This window comes from Lynx canadensis, chromosome A2, assembly GCF_007474595.2.
Source record: "Lynx canadensis isolate LIC74 chromosome A2, mLynCan4.pri.v2, whole genome shotgun sequence".
Classification (NCBI taxonomy): domain Eukaryota; kingdom Metazoa; phylum Chordata; class Mammalia; order Carnivora; family Felidae; genus Lynx; species Lynx canadensis.
Genome location: NC_044304.2, coordinates 61,213,808 through 61,237,009, shown reverse-complemented (window position 1 = coordinate 61,237,009; position 23,202 = coordinate 61,213,808). Strand labels below are relative to the sequence as shown.

At 55.5% G+C, this 23,202-nt stretch overlaps 1 protein-coding gene across 6 annotated transcripts in view; it reads right to left on the bottom strand.

Annotated features, from left to right (window-relative positions):
* Positions 1-2,141: 2,141 nt before the first annotated feature.
* The window catches only part of OGDH (oxoglutarate dehydrogenase), a 65,833-nt gene continuing 44,772 nt past the window's right edge, over positions 2,142-23,202 (bottom strand). For all 6 annotated transcript variants that reach the window (XM_030307604.1, XM_030307606.1, XM_030307601.1 and 3 more), the window contains 18 exons: positions 21,731-21,885; positions 21,472-21,618; positions 21,195-21,285; positions 20,645-20,824; positions 17,762-17,890; positions 9,024-9,203; positions 8,567-8,719; positions 7,967-8,069; positions 7,723-7,851; positions 7,452-7,602; positions 7,084-7,211; positions 6,801-6,979; positions 6,353-6,424; positions 5,920-6,048; positions 5,501-5,573; positions 3,474-3,637; positions 3,232-3,386; positions 2,142-3,096 (listed from right to left, as the gene is read on the bottom strand). In XM_030307604.1, the coding sequence (XP_030163464.1) occupies positions 2,976-3,096; positions 3,232-3,386; positions 3,474-3,637; positions 5,501-5,573; positions 5,920-6,048; positions 6,353-6,424; positions 6,801-6,979; positions 7,084-7,211; positions 7,452-7,602; positions 7,723-7,851; positions 7,967-8,069; positions 8,567-8,719; positions 9,024-9,203; positions 17,762-17,890; positions 20,645-20,824; positions 21,195-21,285; positions 21,472-21,618; positions 21,731-21,885 (2,439 nt within the window). In that variant the 3' untranslated portion in view covers positions 2,142-2,975. The remainder of the gene's footprint in view (positions 3,097-3,231; positions 3,387-3,473; positions 3,638-5,500; positions 5,574-5,919; positions 6,049-6,352; positions 6,425-6,800; positions 6,980-7,083; positions 7,212-7,451; positions 7,603-7,722; positions 7,852-7,966; positions 8,070-8,566; positions 8,720-9,023; positions 9,204-17,761; positions 17,891-20,644; positions 20,825-21,194; positions 21,286-21,471; positions 21,619-21,730; positions 21,886-23,202) is intronic.

Sequence of the window (23,202 nt, the reverse complement as noted above, 5' to 3'; positions counted from 1 at the left end):
TATTTGGGGCTGCCAAACCCCATTCTTAAGGCTAATCGTGATCTGGAGCCAAGGAGGCAGCAGGAAATCTGAACCCCCTCGTACCCAAGGCGAAGAAGGTCCCAGCGCGGAGGGGAGAGCACAGCCCTAGAGACTCCCTCAGGTGGCCACAGCCGACCAGGGAGACGGCAGGAACACCCTGGGGCCGTGTGTCCAAGCCAAGGGCCACCAAAGGCAGGGGGACCCTGGGCTGGGGAGACGGGGCCTCTGCCTGCCCATCTGACCCCAGCAGACGGGGGGACGGGGAGAGGGAGGGCTTGAGGCCGGGTGGTTATCCCAGGCACACAGGGGCTAACACGCTGGGGCAGTGAAAGGGGGGCCCTGGGCGCAGCGGGTCACAAGGGACACATTTCCTTACACTGTGAGCGAGCTCTGGGGTACAGCGCGCAGCACAGTGGTTGTAGTTAATGCGTATTTCAAAGTTTCTAAGGGAGTAAGTTTGAAAAGTTCTCGTCGTAAGAAAAACTAATTGTAAGTATGTATGGTACAGATGCTAGTAACATGGAACCACGTTATACACCTGGACTATAACAGCATGTATCAATTACCTCTCAATTAAGAAAAGGGCCCTGATGGGGCGCCTGGGGGGCTCAGTCAGTTGAGTGTCCAACTTCAGCTCAGGTCATGATCTTGTGATTTGTGGGTTTGAGCCCCGCGTGAGGCTCTGTGCTGACAGCTCGGAGCCTGGAGCCTGCTTCCGATTCTGTGTCTCCCTCTCGTTCTCCTTTCCCGCTCACACTGTCTCTTGCTTTCTCAAAAGTAAATAAACATTAAAAGAAAGAAAAGGAAAAGGACCCTGAGGTGATGAAGTCGTCAGGGCTGGGAGATGGGGGGTTATGTGACATGGGCTCTGAAGGGACAGTGGGAGCTTGAGGTGGGGGTGTGGGCAGTGTGGCCCCAGACCATTTTCTATCGTTCTGCTGGGTCTGGGCCCAACTGAATACTAGCTGACGGTGGGGGGTGGGGGAGGGCGGAGCTCACTGCCCCACCTAATTTAGGGCAGAAATAGGTTCCACATTGATTCCAATTCCCTCTATTTCCACTGGAGAAGTTGGGTGGGCACCTCACCCCATACCTGCCTAAGATCGGTCAGGCGTCAGCCGCACCTGGGCCACCCCCCCCCCCCCCCAACCTCCTCCTTGCCCAGGTCACCTGTCCTGGGGCTGCAGCCCCCTCGGGTCCAGGCCCCCCAGCACAGCAAGGTTTCAAGCTGGTGCGGGTGTCCGAAGGGCCTCTCTGTCCAGAAACACCCCTCAGCAGGTGCATGCTCACACTCGCCCTCCCCAAAGCCCTGTCGGAGCAGGCAGGATGCTCTTCTTTCGCGCAGAGGTAGGGGCGACCGAAGGGTGAGCAGACAGCTGCCCAGCGAGGTCTAAGCAGCGCCTTGTCAAAGCGCCCCCCAGCGGCTCTCGCTCTACGCGCCAACCACAAGGTGGTGGCATCGAGAGGCGACATTCCTTCACCGCAGGCCTCCCAGGCTGCAGCAAGTGGAGAGGGGACCCCAGGGAAGGGAAGGGGCTCCTGCCTCTCATTTTTTGCCTCCTTTAACCCTGATCCACCCTGCCGACTCCATCAGATGCAGCGCCCTGCTGGTCCTGTTGTCCTGACCCCACACCCAGCTCTGCCTGTGTGTGGCCAGTCACACCAGGGCTGGAGGACCCACGGCCAAGCCACAAGGAGCACACGGGACAACACGAAGAGATTCCAAGAGGCTTCAAGAACAAGGGACCCAAGTGTGTCCTAGAAGATGGGGTGGCCATTAGCCCGTGTCCACACTCAGGCCTTTCCCTCAGCTCGCTCAGTGCTGGAACCTGCTGACCCCCCAGGAGGCAGAGGATGGTGTGCTGTGAGCCCAAGATGGTGGGGCTCTTGTCAAGAGGGGACACCAGGCCCCGGGCGTTCTGCACGCGTGGCTGGTTCCCCTGCAGAGGTTGTCCAGGGGCACAAACTCGTCGGGGAGCAGGCTGACCAGCCCGGGGTCTAAGGAGGGACCACTGGGCACAATCTGTACCTGTGACACAGGGCCATGCAGTGAGAGGCTGCTTCTGTGGCAGGATGGGGGTGGGGGGGGTGGGTGGGTAACAGAACCACACACAGACGGCCTGAGGGTAACTTCGTTTATGGGTCAAGCCAAATGCAATGCAAAGTTGGTTTTGTTTTTGTTTTTTTAACCAAAATAAATAAATCAGATTTGTCCCTGTGATGGGTGAGGGGAGCCGCCCCTGGCCCCGGACCTCCTGTACCCCCTGACCGGCTACGGCATGGCCCAGACAAGACCGCTTCCGTCTCCACAGCATTAGTGTCGGGAGAAGCGGGACACGAGGGTGGGCTGAGGGGGCGGGTGTGTGTGCAGGGGGCAGGCAGTGGCCACGCCCTGGCCTGGCCCTGAGCCCCACATCCTGTGGCCTGGGAGTGGCCTGGCCCCAGGTGGGTGCAGTGTGCACAGGCCCCACGAGTGGCCCAGGCCCCTCTCGAGGGCCAGAAGTGGATGCCGCAGAGAGCGGACCCGCCCTCTCTGTGCCAGGCCAGATGCAGGCCACCTCCCGCCCGCAGCCCCACCCAGCGCCTCGGTTCACCACGCAGTGGGGGCCCCAGTGGAGCCTGCCCTCTCCCGCCGCTCTGGGGGTTGGGGTGGGTGGTGTGAGGCTGGGCCTGCAGTGCGAGAGGGCCGGGGCACGGCAGACCCTCCTGGGACATCCGCAAGGGCCCCTCTCCACGTGGGATGCTCAGCCGGACAGAAGTCATGGTGCCTGGGGGCATCTGGCCTGGGGGGTGGCCAAGCACTGGGGGGTATAGCAGCCTAATGTTAAGCGGGACAGGGTGTGCGGTGCGGTGGACAGCAGAGGTGCGGACAGCGCTGAGGCACTATTCTTTAGTGGAGAAGCGAGGGGCGGCCATGGTGTGGAGGGTGGCGGCTCAGGCGGCCTGAGCAGCGTCTACGAGAAGTTCTTGAAGGCGTCCAGGTCGAAGGCCGTGTCCAGGAGGCGCTGCAGCTCTGTCAGGTGGGTCTTCTTGTTGCCAGTGGCTGGAGCCGCGGCTGGATCCCGGCCAGCGTACCTGCGGGGGGGAGGGGGGGTACCGTGGGGGCACAGTGAGCCCAGAGCCTCAGCCCCCGCTGAGCCAGCTCCCAGGCCCCGCCCCCATTGCCCCCAAGGCAGTCAGTTTCCAGGGCCGCCCCCAGCCCCTGCTCACCACACTGGCTTGGCACGGCTGATGGTGGTGCGCAGCCGCGGCTTCACGTAGTCGTAGTAGCCCTGGTTCTTGTGCTCCTCCTGGCACCAGGCCAGCTCAGCGTTGGGGTACTTGCGCACCTCCTGCAGCAGCAGGTCGAAGGGGAACGGGGACAACTGTGGAATGAGGGGTTCCCGTCAGAGGGGATGGGGCCTCGGGCAAGGAGGGATGCTGGCCCCCACCGCAGTGCCATCTGCCCCCACCTGTTCAATCCTGGTGATGGCCACCTGCTCGGCCATGCCCCGGGCCTTCCGCTCGCGGGTGAGGTCATAGTACACCTTGCCGGTGCAGAAGAGAAGTCTCCGGACGTTTGCTGGGTTCTGAGCCGCCAGGCCGTCTTCTGGGATCACCCGCTGGAAGTGGGTTCCTACAAGAGAATCCCCACGGCCGGGGGTCCTCTCAGGACCTGGCTGAGGGCACCCAGGGCCCGCTGCTGCTGCTCGTGCAGGAGCCGGGCCCCCGGGGCAGCCACGCGAGAACACCAGCTCTGAACACCAGCTCTGAACGAGCACCAGCCTGGGGGAGGGGGCCCTGGAATCCCTCCGGACCCAGAGCGCCTTGAGAAGCACATCGTGTGCAGTGCATAGTAGGCAAGGCCAGACCCAGACAGCAAGCAACACCGGTTCCTTCCTCCCAACAGGAGGGCAACGAACTCTGCTCACTCGGCTCAGATTCCCCACGAGGTACAAACACCGAACCTTCTGCATAGCTGGAACACATACTCAGCTTTCCAGCGCTGGCCCGGCCAGGAGAACCAGACTGCCCTCTGGAAGGGGCATCCAGAAAAGGGTCTTACTTAGTGATACACACATGACACATGCACAATCGTGCTACAGGAGCTTTGCCTGTGGAATATAGGCCAGATACAAAAAGCCCACCACGAGCACCAGACTTGGGGGTGACAGAGCTCTTCCTCTAAGATCAGGAAGAAGACAGGGACGCCCACGGCCACCACTCCTGCCCAACCTCATGCTGGAAGTCTCAGCCAGACCAGTGAGGGGAGAAAGGAAAATGAGAGGCCTCTGAACTGGGAAAGGAAAAGGTAAAACAATCGGTGTGTAGATGGCCAAAACCCTAGAGATTAGAATAAACCAGCCCAGCAAAGTTGCAGGATAAAAACGTCCATACTCAGTGCTCAGTTGCATTTCTGCAGACTAACAACGACTAATCCAAACATGAACCAGAAAGCCCATGTGCACCAGCATCGACGGGATAACCGGAGACGGTGAGGACTTGGGATAAAAACTGTAAGGTGCTGCTGAAAAGCACTGAAGACACAAGTGAACAAAGACGCGTGTCCTGGGGGGTCAGGCTTATTGCTATTCCGTAGTGACGTACCTGATGCTGGATTAGTAACCTCCACACACCAAGAACCACAATTCAAGAAGGCAAACAGCCTAACTCAAACTCAGGTGAAACCACACACAGATGCTTGTCCAAAGCGGACGCCCAGATAGCCAGCAGATGTGCGTGAGGGGGCTCAGCATCACTGTCACACAAGTGTAGAGACGAGCTCTGGCGGGCTGAACGTGAGATGGCGTGGCCGCCGTGGACAACAGTTCCTCAAAATCCCACGAACAGAATTACGTGGGTCCCCGCCTCAGGGATGCGCCCGAGTGAGTGGAAAGCAGACTCCAGAAGAGGCGTCTGTACACCCACGTCCACGGAAGTGTCACTCTCAACTGCTCGAACGTGGGAGCAACACCATGTGCACCAAAGGATGAACAGTCCACTTGAGCGGACCGCCCAGACAGGGTAGGTCAACAGCCACAGGGCGGAAACGGTCCCAGCACCTGCTCTGTGACGCCTGTGGGGCAGGACGGGAGCACAAATGGCCAGACACAGGAGGACATGAGCTGCACGGCTGCACCTGCGTGCAGGGCCCCTACCGGGTGACCCAGGCACAGCAGCAGGGTGGTAGCCACTGGGTCTGGGGGTTCAAACAGACTGGGGAGGCTTCACCTCGACTGAAGATGAAGGCAGCTGCCCGGCCCAGGGGCCTGGGGTCTCTGTGGGTCTCATGGCAGGCCCCCCTCCTCAGAGTGGGGGAGATCTTAGCTGACTTGCTCTGCCACCTCTGAAGGAGGCCTGGGGCGCCCAGGCAAAGGCTGCAGACGGGGGCGGGGGCACAACACCCAAGCGCAAACTCTGGCTTCTGGGCCGTCGCGTTCACTGGTGTGTGTGCAACGACCGCAGGAGACCATCACCACCCTACCCCCGGCACACCCACCTGAGAGCATCTCGTCGAAGCTGGTTCTGGCCTCGGGATGCCGCAGCAGGGACTTGGGGGTAAAGATGATGAGCTGGAATGGAGGAGCACAGGCCCATGATGGGTCAGGCCCCATGGGGTCCAGAGGGAGGCCCACTGTGTGGCCAGGAGCCCCGCATCCACTCTCCCAGCTGCGCTGAGTGCCGGCACCCTGGCCCTGGGCCCCCAGCCTCTCCCCGGGGTCCCCACCCACAGCCAGGCTCTGTGGACTGTGGGTCCTTCACACCCACTTCCCCTTTAACGCCCCGCACAGGAGCCCGCTCACTGGGACCCTGCCTGGTGTAGCACCCACTATCCCCCACCCACAGGTCCATCCCCCTGCTGGGCAGGGGCCCTGGACTCCTGAGGCCCGGCCTCTGGACAGGGATGCCCTGACTGACCGGCTTCCGGAAGGGCAGGAGGATCTGCCGCCGCAGCACATGGAAGAAGTTGCCGGGCGTGGAGCAGTTGACGACGATCCAGTTGCAGTCGTACAGCTGGTTTATGTCGAAGTTGGCCTCCTCCAGGTTCTGCAGCATGAAGGAGAGGCCCCAGCCCTGCCTCAGGCACCATGGCTGCCCTGGGAGGGTGCGCGCACAAGGGGACCCCACCAGGAGCTCTGGCAGCAGCCACACGCTCTCGTTGAGGTTCTGTGTCCTGTTCCCTCCCTCCCTCCCTCCGTCAGTCCTGAAATTGCCAGAACTTTCCTCTACAGCATCTGCCTGAACCCATCTGTGCACAGCTGCTCCTTGCAGGCCCCCGAGGCAGCACCCACAGCAGCAGGACAGAGCCTCTCACTCCGGGGTGGGGGTGGGGGGAGGGTGCTCTACTCACTGGTAGGACGTCCGGGTCGTCATTGCACATCTGCAGGAACCGCTCTGGCCGGGCAGAGGAATGTTCTGGACCCTGGAACCAGACACACAAGTTACAGGCAGAAGGTGTATTTGCAATGTCTCTTCCTTAACGGACTTGGGTCATTTCTGGTCTGAAAAACACCAACTTCCATCGACCTGCTGGCATTTCGACCCCTTTCCTGCCCCCAGAGCATGGAGGGGTGCTTCTGTGTCAGGACAGGGCCCACAGCCTGGCTCCACACGGCTCCTCCCGTGGGGCCTCGGCAGTGAGGACAGTCCTAGGCGCAGGGCGGGGACAGGGAGGTGGCAGGGCGTTTGAGCCGGTGTGACCCGCATTGGCACCCCTGCTTCCCTCCAGAGGTGGAGTGGGACCTACCACCTGCCCTGGGGGGCGGGGGGAAGCAGACCGCACCCTGGGCGGGACTCACCATGCCCTCCATGCCGTGGGGCAGCAGCAGCACGATGCCGTTCTGCCGCACCCACTTGGCCTGTCCTGGGCAGATGAACTGGTCGATGATGCACTGGGCTGTGTTGTGGAAGTCACCAAACTGTGCCTCCCAGAGGACCAGGGCGTTGGGACTGGCCATGGCAAAACCCAGCTCGAAGCCTGCAGAGCGCGGAGGAGGAGGGTGGAGGGAGGAGAGTGGACCTGAGCCTACAGGCAGGCGGGCAGGGGCAGCAAGGGCTGGGCCTGACGGACGTGGCACTCACCCAGGACCCCGTACTCAGACAGCGAGCTGTTGCACACGGTGTAGGGAGCCTGGTTGGGCCAGAGGTGGTTCATGGGGATGCAGGTCTTCTTGTCCACGTTCTGGTCATGGAGCACGTGGTGGCGGTGGCTGGGGTAGAACAGCACAGGGTAGACGAGGGAGTTGCAGGGCGTTGGACCGACGAGGAGACCCAGGCAGTAACCCGTTCTCAGCCGAAGTGCCCCCATCGGAGCAGGGAAGGGGTGTGTCTGGGCCAACAACGGGACTGCATGGCTGCTTCCCAGCAGTGATTTTCTTCTCAGGATAAACGCCAGGGCCCTCCCCTTCTGTCCCCTGCACTTCACTGGGGCCACGAGATCACGCAGTTACCTAAAGGTGCCTCGCTCCACATCCTGGCCGCTCAGTCGGATGTGGATACCCTCCTTCAGGAGGGAGCCGAAAGCCATGTACTCCGCCAGGGCCCAGTCCACGGTCCTGTTCTTCACCAGCTCCCCGCGTGTCTTCAGGATGCGGCTCAGCCCTGTAGAGACGAGGCTCACCAGCTGCCCGTCACACCCCCTCGTGATGAGAGCCTGTGGTGTCTCCTCTGGCCCAGCCCCTGGGGTCCTGACTCCCCTCCCGGGGGCAGAGGCTTCCTCACCTCCATGAATGGTGAAGTTCTCCACGGGCACGGAACTGGCCACGTTCCCGATATGCGTCAGAATGTCCTCTGTCAGGCCCGTGGGCGGGCAGGTCATGCTCCTCGGCTGCCCGTCCAGGGTGAAGAAGCCTATGATGGGAGGCCCAGCTGACGCACAGCCACCACCGTCCCGGAACCAAACTGTGGGCCCTGGGGGCGCTGTGGGGGTGGGTGAGGGGCGCATGGTGACGTCCCCGCTGCTCACCAGGCCAGGGGGAGTCCAGCCAGTGCTTGATGTGCAGGATCTTCTCGTCCTTGGACCTGGTGAAGGCCTCCTCGCAGATCTTGTCGTACTTGGAGATCTCCTCCTGGAGGGCGGGGCACAGCACAGCTGTTGGGGGCGCTGCGCAACAGGCTCCAGGGTCCCCGTGTGCACAACCACTCAGAGACCAGCGAGGAGCTGCCGTCCTTTTCTATGCCCAGCACCTTCTTCTCCAAGTCTGGGGAGCCCCCACCCCCACCCCACTGGCTTCCTTGCAAACTGGCTCAGTTCATAGGACTCCTAGCACCACTGGGAGAGGGGAGGCCTGCAGCACCACCCCATCGCCAGCCCTGACCTCCACACGGCCACCAAGGCCAGCCCTTCCTGCCTCTGTGCCCTGAGCATAGGCACGGGCCCCTCTTAACCTGTCAGGAGTGACCAGATCCACAACAGGCCCTTTACCTGCCCCCGCCCGCCCCTGGGCTCTTAGGACCCACCTCTTTTGTGAGCTCCCTGCAGCCGCAGGACAGTCAAGAAGTGACAGTTGTAAATATTGCACACGCTCTCACTTGGGGCCTCTGGCTGGCCGCACCTCATACTCACCTCGTACTCAGGCTGGTTGACCACGCCCTGGGACACCAGCAACTCCGCGTACTTCTGCAGCACTGGTTTCTGCTTGCGGATCTGCTTGTACATGAGCGGCTGCGTGAACATGGGCTCGTCCATCTCGTTGTGGCCATTGCGCCGGTAGCACACCTGGACACAGCCCAAGATGCCAGCGTCAGAGACACACAAGCACCTGCCCCCAACTCCTGTGTGATGCCTCAGTGCACCTCCTCTAGAATTAGGGTCTATGTCTCCTTCACACCAGAGTTGCTCTGTCACAGGAGATGGAACAAGAGCGACCTGGGGACACCCTGGGATGAGACCCCAGCTACTTTCTTTCCTGGGCATGGCTCACCCAGACTGGAGCCTCGGGAGCTCTGGGGAGGGGCAGCAAGGCGAATCTGCGCCAGGGAGCCTGGCCCTTCTCTCCCTGGCGCAGACGGGGGTGGCTCACCAGGTCCACCACCACGTCCTTGTGGAATGTGCTCCTCCACTCGGCTGCCACCTTGCACACGTACATGACGGCCTCTGGGTCGTCCGCGTTCACGTGGAAAATGGGGGCATTCACGACGCGGGCCACGTCAGTGGGGTAGGGTGAGGAGCGGGCCATGCGCGGGTCTGTGGTGAAGCCGATCTGCAAGGGACACCCAGGCAGGGTGGGCAGAGCGCCACCAGCTGGCGGCCACCCGGCTGCACCAGCCCCACCAGGTCCCCAAGTACCTGTTTAGGGTTACTTATTTATTTGTAAATTTACATCATTATTTTTTTAATGTTTACTCATTTCTGAGAGAGAGAGAGAGAGAGAGAGAGAGCGAGCATGCGCGCGCGAGGGAGCGGGGGAGGGGCAGAGAGACAGGGAGATACAGAATCCGAAGCAGGATCCAGGCTCCGAGTTGTCAGCACAGAGCCCGACCTGGAGCTCAAACTCACAAGCTGTGAGATCATGACCTGAGCCGAAGTCAGACACTCAACTGACTGAGCCCCCCAGGTGCCCCTAGGTCTTTAAAAAATTTTTTTGTTTCTTATTCTATGAACAAAATTAATACATGTTCAATATACAGAGTTTGGAAAACAGTATAAAAAAATGAAAAGTTAAACAAAGTTGTGTATCTTTCCACCAGCCAGTGGAAATATCTTGATGTTTTTCTTTGCATATGTACACATGTAACCTATGTTTAAAATTCTGAATGCTATTCTCTAACAGCCTATAATAACTAACCCTAACCATACCGTAACCCCCACTTTTCCTCCTGAAGCATTCAGGGTTGAGTTGTAGAATCCCCATTTCCTAAAACAGGGACATGCCCTCACTAGCCTGAGCAGTTCCATGTCCCAAATACGTAACCTGACCCACGGTGTCCACACACACTGTGCCTGATGACCCACCTTTCTGCCCCTGGTCCAGCGTCCAATCCAGCACATCACCCCGTGCCAGTCTTGTCTCCCTTCATCTGGAAGGCTCCCCACCTCCTCGGTTTTCCAAGGCACTGGCATTTGTCTATGTTGGTGGCCTGTGGTCAATCCGCTGTTGCTGGACACATTCTTACACAGGGTTGGTCCAGCAACATGGACTTCATGTGCGAACTCTCCCAGCAGGGAGAACTGAGGCACAGGGCGAGCACTGTGGACATTTCCGAACAGCAGTAAACTGCTCTTCAAAAGTGTGAGCATGCGTGTCTGTGCCCCATGCTCCTGCCAGCACAAACAAGTGCCCTGTGCTTCCTCTCACTGCACAGGGACTCTTTCTCTAAGACATCAGATGTTCTAACGTTTATACGGCACTGCCTCCTATGGCTCTGCCAAAAGTTATGCAAAGGCTTCTATCGTCAGGCATATAGCTTATTTCGCACTCTTGTACCAACATGGTTTTGACACACACAGAAAAATATTTAGCTCCCGAAGGCTTCCTCAGGAGAGAATTTTAGAAGGTTGAACCTGAGGCACGTTCTTAGCAAGACAAGGGCCAGGACGGCAGCCACTTCTCCTGCTACAGATCTTACCGACCCCATGCACGCCATCAACTGTGGCATCAGAATCAGTGAAGAGATTAAAGAAAACCCTTGCTAAACTGAATAGTGATCACAGCATGCGTGCCGTCTCTAGCGCCTCACAGGAAGGAAACTGCTCTGGAAGGTTAAGACCTCAGGCCCTCGGCTGCCCCCCACCCCAATGTCCGCCAGTTACCAGCTTCTGTGTCTTTAAGCACATACGGATGTGGGCACACACACGTGTGTGTGGAGACGGTGTGCTCTGTGGGTGTGCACGCACACAGACGTAGGGAGATAGGTGTTTACACACAATATCTTTCTGCACGTAACAGATCTTGTAGGTCATTTCAACAGTGTATGAAACGGTTGAAACAGTTTCACTGCGTGGTATTAATCACTTCGATAACTTAGGTCAGTGCTTATTCGTGGGCCAGGCACTATTCTGAGCATTTCATGTATATTAATTTTCATGCGTTCATTCACGTAAGCCATATGACACACATGTGGGTACACCATAAATTATGTAACCAGCTCCCCATTGATCTAGGGATGGAAATTTTCATGTCTGGTCTTGTTGCATTAGCGATGTCTTTAAAGACATCGTGAGGGCACCAGTGGGAAGATCCCACTGACTGGAACTGCTGGTGTGAGAGCCAGAGACCCTGAGGTCAGCCCTGGCTGGAGCCCTGTCTCCCTCAGCCCTGCGGCTGGTCCCCAGCTGGAACAGAGCTGGTTGCTGAAGTTCTTCCTGTCACTCCACCGAGACCTGATTTCTGGTTGTTAGCACCCATGGTGCCGACTCTGCTGTCACATTCTTTCTGTGTGAATCATTCGCTCACAGGAAGGGAGCCCTCATGCTTCCTGGGCCTTCTATCTTCTGGGCTACACGGGCCCAGCTTCCTGGGAGGGTAGTTTCCAGACACCACCATCCTAGGACACTCTCCCCTGGATCCGGCCTCAGGCAGGTGCAACCAGGATGCTTAGCTTTCTGTCACAAGAAGTCTGACACACCAAAGGCCTACCTGTACCGTTTTTGTGTAACGTGATTCTTAAATCGGAATGTTATTAAATGTTTCTATTGCAGAGAAGGAGGGTTTCACCCCAGTGATTTAAGAAACCAGGAAGAGAGGCTACATTAAATCCAAAGCAAATAGAAGGAAAGGAACAACAAAGAGCAGAAATCAATGAACTAGAAAAACAGGAAAACACAGAAAATGCAATGAAGCCAAAGCTGTCCCTTTGGAAACAACAACCAATCTACAGCCACAGCAATTGAAAACAAAAAGAGAAAAGACACGAATTATCAATATCAGGAATGAGATAAGGGATTCCAGGACAGATGCTAATAACAGAACATCACAAACTCTAAGGACACAAATTGTAATTGTACGACTTACATGAAAGAAATTACCATAGCTCACTCAAGAACAAACAGACCTGAAGAGTCTTATGTATACTAAAGAAACGGAATTTATACTTAAAAGAAATGTTCTCATAGGGACTTGCACTTCTGGAAGATGAAGGAGGTGAACCTTTCCCTATTCTTCCTACCAAGGACAACGAAAGCCCCAGGACATTATCTGTAGAGTAAACATAAAACTCTGAAGGTAGACAGAAGTCAGACTAGCCAGGGACCATAGGGCCTGAGGAGTGACTCAGTGACAGGTCCCAGGACGTCTCCTCCTATACCCTGGGCTGGGTGCTGGAGCAGGTTGCTCGGCAACGCCAGCAGGGGGCGCCTGGGTGGCTCAGTTGGGTAAGTGTCAGCCTTCTTGGTTTTGGCTCAGGTATGATCTGACGGTTCATGGGTTCGAGCCCCTCGCTGGGCTCTGTGTTGGCAGTGCAGAGCGTGCTTGGGATCCTCTCTCTCTTTCACTCTCTGCTCCTCCCTTGCTTGTACGGTCTCTTGTCTCTCAAAATAAATAAACTAACACCAGCAGGCACAGGCAGGAAAGCCAGAGGACCAAGACACTATTAGACAATCATCACCCTGCTGCAGCCAGCCCACAGAAAACACCGTGGCCCTTCCCCACCACCACCCAAGATGCCTAGGAGGTGAGCCTCACAGAAGATTTAAGTAAGATCGGAGTCTCACAACACAATGCTCAAAACATCCCAATGTCATTTGAAAACCAGTGGAATGTTACACCAACACCTGGGAAAACCTCATGGAGTGAGAGAAAGCAATCGGCAGTCAGCACCACAATGACACACGTTAGAATCACCTCACAAAGACATCACAAAAGATGTCAGGAAAACACTTTGATGAAATTACGAACATGCCTGGCACGCGTGAAAAAAATAAAAGCTCTCAGCAAAGACACAGGAGACATAAAGAGAACTAAGTGGAAGTTTAGAACTGAAAAGTAAAGGAAATTGGGGGAAAACACTGAATGGAGGTCTGTATAGTGGAACAGGGCAGAGAGGAAAGAATCAGTGACCTTGGGATCACCCCAAATCTCAAGAAATAGAGACTGAAGGGCACCATGAACAAAGCCTCAGGAAATGTGGGGTCTAACAACGTGTCTGACGTTGGTGCCGCTGGAGACCCAGAAAGAAGGGGTGGGGCTTAATAAATGTCTGAAGTAAGAGACACTGTCTGCAGAAATAAATATAAAAGAGGGGGTAAGAGAGATCTGTCCTCTGGAAACTGAGGACATTCTGATGAAAGAAACTGATTACGACACAAATAGATATACCATGCTCATGGATTGGCAAAATAAATATTAAAATGCCCAAACTGCCCAAAGCCACCTACAAATTTAATTCAATCCCTATAGAAATACCAGTGGCATTTTTCACAGAAATAGAGCAACCAATCTTAAAATTTATATGGAACTACAAGACCACGAAGAGCCAAAACAGTACTGAGAAGGAAGAACCAAGCTAGAGGTGCCACATTTCCTGATTTCAAATGATACTACAAAGTGTAATGATCAAAACAGTGGTCCTGTCATAAAAACAGACACATAGACCAATGACAGAATGGAGAGCCCAGAAATAAACCCACACCTCTATGGTCAATTAAGTTATGACAAAGGAGCCAAAAATATACAATGAGGAAAGGACAGTCTTTTTAACAAACGGCATTGGGAAAACTGGACGGCTACACGCAAAAGAATGAAACCAGACCACATTCTTCCATCACACACAAAATAAACTCAAAACAAAGACTTGAATGTAAGGCCTGAAAACCATAAAACTCCTGGAAGAAAACATAGGCTGCAAGCTCTTGGATGTTAGTCTTAGTGACTTTTTGGAAATGACACCAAAAGCAAAGAAAACAAAAGCAAAAATCAACAAGTGGGGCTCTATCAAACTAAAAGTTTCTGCACAGCGAAGGAAACCATTACCACAATGAGAAGGCAGCCATGGAATGGGAGAAAATATTTGCAAACTGTATATCAAATTGTATATATGGGATTCATACTCCAAATACATTAAGAACTGATACAACTCAGCAAAAAACAATCCAATTAAAAAACAGGCAGAAGATCTAAACAGATATTTCCCCAAAGAAGACATCCAGATGCCAACAGACACATGAAAACATGCTCCATATCACTCATCATCAGGGAAATACAAATCAAAACCACAATGAGATACCACCTCACACCTGTCTGAATGGCGAAAATCAACAACTCAGGAAGCAACAGGTGTTGGCGAGGATGCAGAGAAAGGGGAGCCCTCATTCACTGCTGGTGGGAACGCAGACTGGTGCAGTCACTCCGGAAAACAGTACAGAGGTTCCTCAGAAAGTTAACAATGGAACTACCTTATGACCCAGTAATTCCACTTCTGGGTATTTATCTGAAGAAAACAAAATCACTAATTCAAAAAGATACATGCACCCCTATGTTTACTGCAGATTTATTTACAATAGCCAAGACACATAAATAATCCAGGTAGCCATCAACGGATGAATGGATAAAGAAGATATAATATATATACAATGGAAAATTATTAGGAAATCAAAGAAGGAGGGGCGCCTGGGTGGCTCTGTCGGTTAAGCGTCCCACTTTGGCTCAGGTCATGATCTCGAGGTTCATGAATTTGAGCTCTGCATCAGGCTCTGTGCTGTCAGCACAGAGCCTGCTTCCTATCCTCTGATCCTCTGCCCATCCTCGTCTCTCTGCCCTTCCCCTCCTTCTCTCAAAAATAAATAAACATAAAAAAAAAACCCAAAAACAAATCAAAGAAAGAAATCTTGTCATCTGTGACAACACGCATGGACCTTGAGGGCATTTCGCTAAGTGAAATAAGTTGAAGGCAAATACTGTATGAACTCCTTTGTATGCGAAATTTAAAACCAAACCCAAACTCATAGAGAACGTTTTGGTGGTTGCCAGACGTGGGAGTGGGGAGGAGCATGGGTAAAAGGAGTGAAGGTGGTTTGGAAAAAAAGATACAATGTTTGAAAATTCCCCAAATTTGTCAAAAGATACAAATCTACAGATTCAAGCAGCTGAATGATGCCAAGTCACGTGGGTGGGGGAAAGACGGTCTTCTTCACAGGTGGTGAGGTGTAAGGCAAGCCCCCCCTCCTTGCCTCACACCCAAAAGTTAACTCCAGGGGGTCACAGACATAAGAGCTTAGAGGGAAACAAAGGAGGAAAAGTACAAAACGTTTGTTCGGGCTTCAAAAAACAACTCAAGAAAGTGAAAAAGCCATAAAGAGGAAACATTTGCAAATCATTTATCTGATAAAGGGCTTGTATCCACAATATATGAAGAATTCTCACAACTCATAACAAAGAATCCAATTTACAAATGGGCAGAAAATCTTTGTGGATATTTCTCCAAAGATCTACAAATGGCCAATAAACACATGTGAAAATGCTCAACATCGTCAGTCATTAGGGAAATGCAAAAACCAGTTCACACCCTCTTTGATGGCTGAGACAGAAGGGAGACAGTAAGAAGTGTGAGAGAAGACCCGGGAAAGTGGGAGCCCTCAGACACTGCAGACATGGGGGGAATGGCGGCCTCCTGGGAAAACAGTCTGTGGGGTCCTCCAGAGGGTACTCAGAGCTACCATGTGACCCCACAACCCCGCTCCTGGTACGCACCACACAGAAGCCTGCACCCAGAGCAGCGTTATGTGTATCAGCCAGGAGGTACGAACGGTCCAAATGTCCGTCAACAGACACGTGGGTGGACAGCACTTGACAAAGCCACAGGATAGCCATCCATGGCCATCACAAGGATGAAGTCCTGACTATGATGTGGCTAATGGCTGTGTAGGCCTGGGGAGCACGGGGGGCAAGCATGTGACAGCTAAGAGACACAGAGTTTCTTCAGACGACGTGATGCTCTACAAGAGTGAGGACACCAGAAGCCACTGTCCGTTGTGGGGATCCCAGCTCAGTAAAGCTGCTGAGACAGAGAAAACGTGGAGCAAAGCCCCAACAGGGTAGACGGGAAGAAATCAGGTGCCATGCAATCAAGCCCTGAACGCAAAGACAAGGGAAAGGCCTTCCCATGGCCAACACTCCGGGCCACCAAGCCTCCTGCCGGCAAATTCCACTCAGTGTTTACAGAGGAAGTTAACACCCACTCTACACAGGCTTTTCCAGAAAACAGAAGACGAGGGAGAAGTTCCCAGCTTACTTTATGAGGCCAGTGCTACCCTGGACAGCCAGACCAGGCTGACACGGCCAGAACACCACAGAGCCACGTGGTGTGTGAGCGGACACAAGAGTCCCACGCTCAGAGTGGATTCACTGTCTGCAAACCAGTTGACCATCTTCAGAGACGCAGAAAAGCATCTGCTAAGAAACACCAGCCCCTTGTGATAAATACTGCCTACAAACTGGGAACTGCCTGCAAAGGCACGGACAGAAAACCTACTGCAAGCACCACACTTAGCGGCCAAGACTGAGCACTTTTGTCCTAAATGGGGAACAAGGAAGGGACGTCTTCCCTCCCCCCTCCATGCTCTGCTTACATCCTGGCCGCACAACAGGAAAGAGAAACACGAGGTGTTTATGTATGTAGGTTGGACATGAAGAAACAAAACTGTCGCCAAGACAGGACTGTTAATACAGAAATTCCAAACTATCACAAAAAAATTAGTAAAAGCGAGTTTAATAAAGTTGTGGGATAAAAAACGCAAAACTGAACTCTATTTCTATATCCTAGTAACACCTGGATATTAAAGTGTTTAAAAAGTACCTTTTATGATAGCCCCCAAACAGTGAAATATTTAGGTGTCTCACAAAACACGTGCAGGATCTATACTTGGAGGATTACAAAATACCTAGGCAGAAATTAAAAAGAATCAAAATAATGGAGAGATTTACGTATTCTTAGATCAGAAGGCTCAATGTTGTTGCAGCTGTGGCCCCTCCCTAGCGGACATACCTGCCAGCGCACTTCTAATCACAATAACAGAGCTTTGTGGAAACCGACAAGCCGCTTCTACAGTTTGGATGAAAAGGCTACCAACTTAGAAAAGCCAGAACAATGTGAAGAAGGAAGAAATCCGGAGGACTCCCACGGCGGCCTCCAGACACACAGCAGAGCTACGTCATCAACGCGGTGTCAGCAGAAGGGACACATGCACATCAGTAGAAAAGAACAGAGGCAGAACACACCTGCAGTCACGTGGTCAATTCATTTGACAGTCCTTTCCACAGACTGTACCGGAACAAGTGGATATCTACACCCACCTTGAAACTCCAAATACATCACAGACTACACCCTATAGAAAAGATGAAACTGTAAAACTTCCAGATGGGGGAAAATCTTCGTGACCTCGGCAAGGCAAAGTTTCTTTAGATCTGACATCAAAAACATGATCCAGGGGCGCCTGGGTGGCTCAGTCAGTTGAGCGTCGGACTTTGGCTCAGGTCATGCTTTCACAGTTCATGGATTTGAGCCCAGCGTCAGCTCTGTGCTTTTGGTGCAGGGTCCTTGGTCCCCCCTCCCCTTCCCCTGCTTGCGCCCTCTCTCTCAAAAGTAAACAAACATTAAAAAAAAAAAAAAAAAAGAAAAAAGACAATGCATTGTCCACATTCTTATAAAAAGACATGTATTTTTATAATCAGAAAAGAGCAACTATGCTAAAAAACTGACACACGCCACCCTAGGTAAGACTAATATGAGCACAAGGGCCCTTGGGAGGGTCTGACCACAAACCCGATGCTGTGGCCTCAGTGGTCTCTGCCACCAAGATGCAGAGGCTGCCTGGAGCCCGGGTTACCTGGTTGTTGACGACCACGTGGACGGTGCCGTGAGTTGTGTAGGACGGCAGGTCGCTCAGATGGAAGGTCTCATACACGATGCCCTGGCCGGCGAAGGCAGCATCTCCATGCAGAAGGATGGACATGACCTATACACGTGCAGAGAACACCCCAAATCTGACAGAGCCCCGACCACCATGTCCACAAGGCACCCCAGAGACAGTCACTTGTCTGCTTTCCCAAAAATAATGTTTTAAAAAAAAAATTTTTTTAAACGTTTATTTTCGAGAGACAGAGACAGAGCCTGAGCACGGGAGGGGCAGAAAGAGAGAAGGAGACACAGAATCCAAAGCAGGCACCAGGCTCTGAGCTGTCAGCACAGAGCCTGACGTGGGGCTGGAACTCACGAACCGAACCGTGAGATCATGACCTTAGCCAGTCAGTGGCTCAAATGACTGAGCCACCCAGGCACTCCTCAAAGTAACGTGTTTTGAGACCATTTCAGACTTAGAAGAAGTGGCAGAACACAAGATCCCCTAGACTCCTGCCAGTGTGTCTGCCCTGCATCTGCATACCTGTCACAGAGCCCACGGACCCCATGCTGAGCACAGCAGGTGGGACCCTCCACCAGGGCAGCAATGCAGGCCAGGCCTCGACCAGGAGCAGCCCATTGCCCCTCCTGTGTCCACAGCCCAGACAGGCCCGGGGTTCTGGGGTGCTTCATGAACAGGCTCAGGAATGGCGCCCTCTGTGCCAGGACACCTCAGCTGTGTCCCCCATTCACCCAGCCGTGTCCCCCGTTCATCCAACTGTGTCCCCCATTCACTCAGCATTTACCCTGTGTTGTGAGAACGGCCTCTGTGAGGACCTCAGTACCCCGCTCCTCATCAAACTCTGCCCGGCTGTGGTCACTCCAGCATGTGTTTGCTGGGGTTCCAGAAGAGCCTTCCCTTCTCACCCTTTACGTGTGCTACTGCAGGTTCAGGAAGCCCTAGTCCGTCTGGGAAGCACCATGGGCTCACAGAGCCCTAGTCTGTCCAGGAGACTGTAAATGATTAGTGTGATAGTGACTCCGTGGCGCACACCATCCCAGATTTGGCATGGGAGCCCTGTGCCGTCTGGATGGGCTCTGTGGCTCCCGCGCCTCCTGCTCTCTGGCCGGGCGAGGTTCAGCCTCACGCTGCGTGGCCCCCGCACAGCCTGGAACCACATTTCTCTGGGAGCCCGCGTCCTTGAGCAAAGCACGGGATCCAAGATTAGTATTTGCGCACAAGGGTGTCTCCTGGTGTCCGTGTCTCTGGCAGGATGGCAACACTGCCCCGCGCCCTCCTCCCTGCATGTCTGTGAGCACCTCTTGCACCATGAGACACTGTTCCTGCCGCCTCGACATATCCCCAGCGCCCCTGCTCCTGACAACCTCCCGTGTGTCTGTCCTCAGTGGCAGGAAGGGAAGGTCTGCGACGTCCTTCTTGGGGACGAAATCTAGATCTATTAAACAGAACCCTGCGTGTCCTGCCTCCGGATGCTCACGAGGACAGGGGAATGGCGGACATGGTGCTAGGTTTGTGCAGGGGCCTGCTTGGTGCAGCTGGGGGGAAGGTCATGGGAGCCCTCCTCCCGTTGTGCTGTCTCCCCTGAACTGGTAAAGCCACACGGCTGTCCCAGAGGCTCCTTCGGCGTGGTGCTGCTTGCTGACGCCACAGGTGCCCAGCGTTCCTGGTGCCTGACAGCCCCCGGTGTCCCACACGGACCCTGACAGGAGCGGGTCTCAGGGCAGCCACCCCTTTACACCAGGGGCCGCTTTCCCACAAACACCTAAAGGGCCAATAGGGCCAGACTCTGCCTTGGTCACGCCTACAGAGGTTACATGACTGTTCCTAAACGCCGAGTGACGTGGTGTAACAGACCCCAGCCCGGCATCCTCAGTGGAACAGAAACTGCAGACGGTGGGGTCTAGGTTCACGGCTGAGGCGGGTGCGGGCTCACTCCTGGGCAGCAGCGCTCCCCAAGACCGGAGCCTCTCCTGGCCGCACATTGCACGGCAGGACCTATCAGTGCCGTCGCCTGGAGCACGTTAGCTGTGCCTGACAGCTTTTGCCGGTTTCCTCCCTCTCTAGGATGCTCCCAGCACTCCCACTGAGTGCTGCTTTGGGGACAAACGAGGACACCACATGGAGCTTCCTGCCATCTCGCTCCCTGCTCGGCTCCCAACGCCCCAGCGAGTGTCCTAGTCCAGGACAACGGAAATGCTGGAGGCAATGGTCATGCTGGCCTCCTCCCCATCCCTCCCCGGCCACCCTGTTCTTGCCGGTCCCAGGGGCTGCATGGGGTCCCTTTCCACCTGGAGTGTGTACGGCACCGCCCAGGCCCCTAAGCCCCTGGGTGTGGCCTTCACATCCTGCCCCTTGTCTGCAGGGCATCCGTCAGCGCAGGAACCACTTTCTGTTGCCAATGCCTGGCCCAGACCCATCGCTGCTAACAGTGTCTCTTGTCACCCTCTGCGTGTGGTACTAGTGAACCTATGGGATTTTGAATCACGAAACCCGGTAAACGAATGCTCGGCTCCACCTGTAATGAGCTTGACTCGTGCAAAGGTTGCCCTGGGCCAGCGGCCCCCTCTGCCCTCAGTGCCCTCGACAGGCCTCTACCCTAGCCCGTCTTCATCTCCAGAGAAGGTCCTTTTTTGGAAGACCAGCTTCACCACAGATGTGATGGCAGCAGCGGCCCCTCCAGCCCAGCCCTGTGCTCACCACCTGGGAGGGAGCACTCTGAAGGCAGGCCTGGGTCACCATATACAGGTCCCTTGAGGTCCACCCAGAATACTTTGTTAAATGCCAGAAACTCGAGGTCTGAGATACGACTGGGCCTGTGAGCCCGTCCTGGCCGGCCCCCCATGGCCTTACCTTCTTGCCCTCTGTGTCCCCACAGTAAAACTGCTCGGCCTTGGTCTTGCCCATCACCACGGGGTCTGCGGCCTCGAGGTGGGAGGGGTTGGCCACCAGTGACAGGGTGATGTTCCTGTCGGTCACGCGGTTGATGCGCCGGTGGTACATGCCCAGATGGTACTTCACGTCCCCGGAACCCTGACACACAAACAGCAGTCTTGGCTCTTGGAGGGAGGGGCTCAGGCTGCTGTGCTACATCCAGTCCTAGGACTCCCAACCTGCAAAGGTTCTTCCCAGGACGGCTCCCGCCCACGGCACCGGGAGGAGGTCCCCTGCCAAGGGGCACATCCTGGACCCCCAGCAGGAGGCCTGGGGGTTGTTGCTGGGCCTCTGACCTGTGGCCGTCCCTCTTTTCTCAGAGAGGACGGCCCCGGGCACATCCTCTGTGAGTGGGGTGGAGTGGGGTGGAGCCCCCACCCCTGGAGGCCGTCCTGAGAAACACATGGAGCGGGGATCCCATGTGGGCTGAGCTGCGCCAGACGTTTCTGGGAGAAAGTGGGGGCCTCACCTCATCGGCAGCCTCCAGCTTTGAATCGAACTGGCAGAAGATCTGCTCCAGCTCCTTCCTGATGACATTGGCAAGCACGTTCAGCCGCCCCCTGGGACACAGAGACCGGTGAGCAGGGATCAGCTGCTCTGGGCACCTCAGGCCACGGTGTGGCAGGAGGCAGGAAGGCGGAAAACAGGCCGCTGCCCATGGGGAACGCTCCACTAGCCCCTTCGGCTGCGGCCCCACATGGTCGGGGATGGGGGAGGCTCATGGGGACGGTCACCGGGGCGGGCACCTGTGGGGCATCCCCATGATCACGTAGTCCACTCCATTCTCACTGGACTTGTCGATGATGGTCTTGAGTGCAGGAATCAGCACCTCGCACCCCTCCAGACCAAAGCGCTTCTCGGACGACCACTTTCGCTGCAGGAAATCCTCAAACCTGGACAGGGACCGAGTCACCCCGAAGAGCCAGGTCACCTGGGCCAGTGCGGCTCGCAGGGCCTGCAGCCCCGCCTCCTGCAGCGACCCCCTGCCCTGAGCGCAGCCCCCACCTGGTAGACCGCACGAGCCTGGCCAGCAAGGTCCGCTTCTCCTCGTTGGTGAACTGCATGATCCCCGGTGTCTCAAACTTCTGCCGGATCCACTGGCACTGCTCCAGGTCATTGATGAACATGAACTCCACCCCGATGTGCTGACAGTACGCCATCTGCTTCACACACACAGATCCCATCAAGGCTGCTTGCCCAGGGCCGTTGGCCGCCCACCCAGCCAGGAGGCCAGAACAGATGCAGCAGAGCCGGCTGTGACCCAGGGCAGAGACCAGGGTGGCGCCAGGCCTGGGTCCACGGCCCCCTCTCGCTGCCAGTGTGGCCGCGAGGTGCTTCCTTGGGGTCATGCTGTGCCCACTAAGCAGGGAGGGGCAGCGAGAACCATGGGGCCACAGTGCTTCCCTTTGTGGCAGGAGGACGGAGGCACCTGCCAGGGGACCGGACGACTCTGGGAAGATAGCCTCCCTGAGCCCAAGGTCAGACTGTGCCTGGTGCCAAAAGAAAGAAGGGACCACACTGTTGGTAGGTGATGGAGCTCAATGGCCACCTAAGATTTGCAGGTGCTTAGGTTTTAAATTCAACTTTTAATGACTGCCTCCTCCTGGGAAGGCCGGGTCCTACAGCAGCGTGCTTGCACACATTGCAAAGCAAAGGGCCCTGAACAGAGCGAATGCATCCCATCCACGGTGCAGATGTTGCCAATGGGAGGGAGGCCGTGTGTCCTGTGGGAAGCATGGGCTCCCTGGACAGGAAATGGTGGGGGGACACAGGAAGGCCAGGAGGGCCCAGCCTCAGGGTGGGGGGCCTGGGCCCGGGCCCGTCTGTATCCTCCACCAGTTCAGGGTGAGAGCAAACCCCAAATCAACACGTGAGCTAAGAAGAAAGCACCTGGTGTGGCAACAGGGCGATTTTATGAACCCCAAAACGTCTCCAACAGCCACACCGTCCAAGCACTCAGTACCAGGTTCTGTCTGTGCCCCATCGGTTTTTACAACAGATACGGAGCCTACTGGCACAGGGCAGGGCGGGGACATGCCCCAGGCCCTTTGATCCTGTCATCTGGAAGAGTGGGCATCTCTGCACACCGCTCCATGATTGTGAAACAAAGGAAGGTTTGCCCTGAACTCAAAATAACAGCCAAGCACTACAACACGCCATCATGCTAGCCAGGGAGAGGACGACCTGTCTGGGGATGAAGAGAAGCGAGCTGGGGAGGGCCTTGGTGCTTCGGATCGGTTCATCAGCCAGGTCAATGAGGGTGTCTCAGTGATAACAGAGGGTGCAAGAAGTCCGGGGCTGGGGCTGCTGGGCCGCCCTCCTGACTGCACGTTAGCACTGAGCTTCACGGTGCCCAGGCTGACCCACAGAACATGTAACACAGCCCAGAGTGCCTCTGAACATGAACCCTCCTCCCTCAGCCTCAAAAAGGTCTTCCTGGGGTCTCAATACAATCTTCAAGGCCCAGAGAGAGGGGG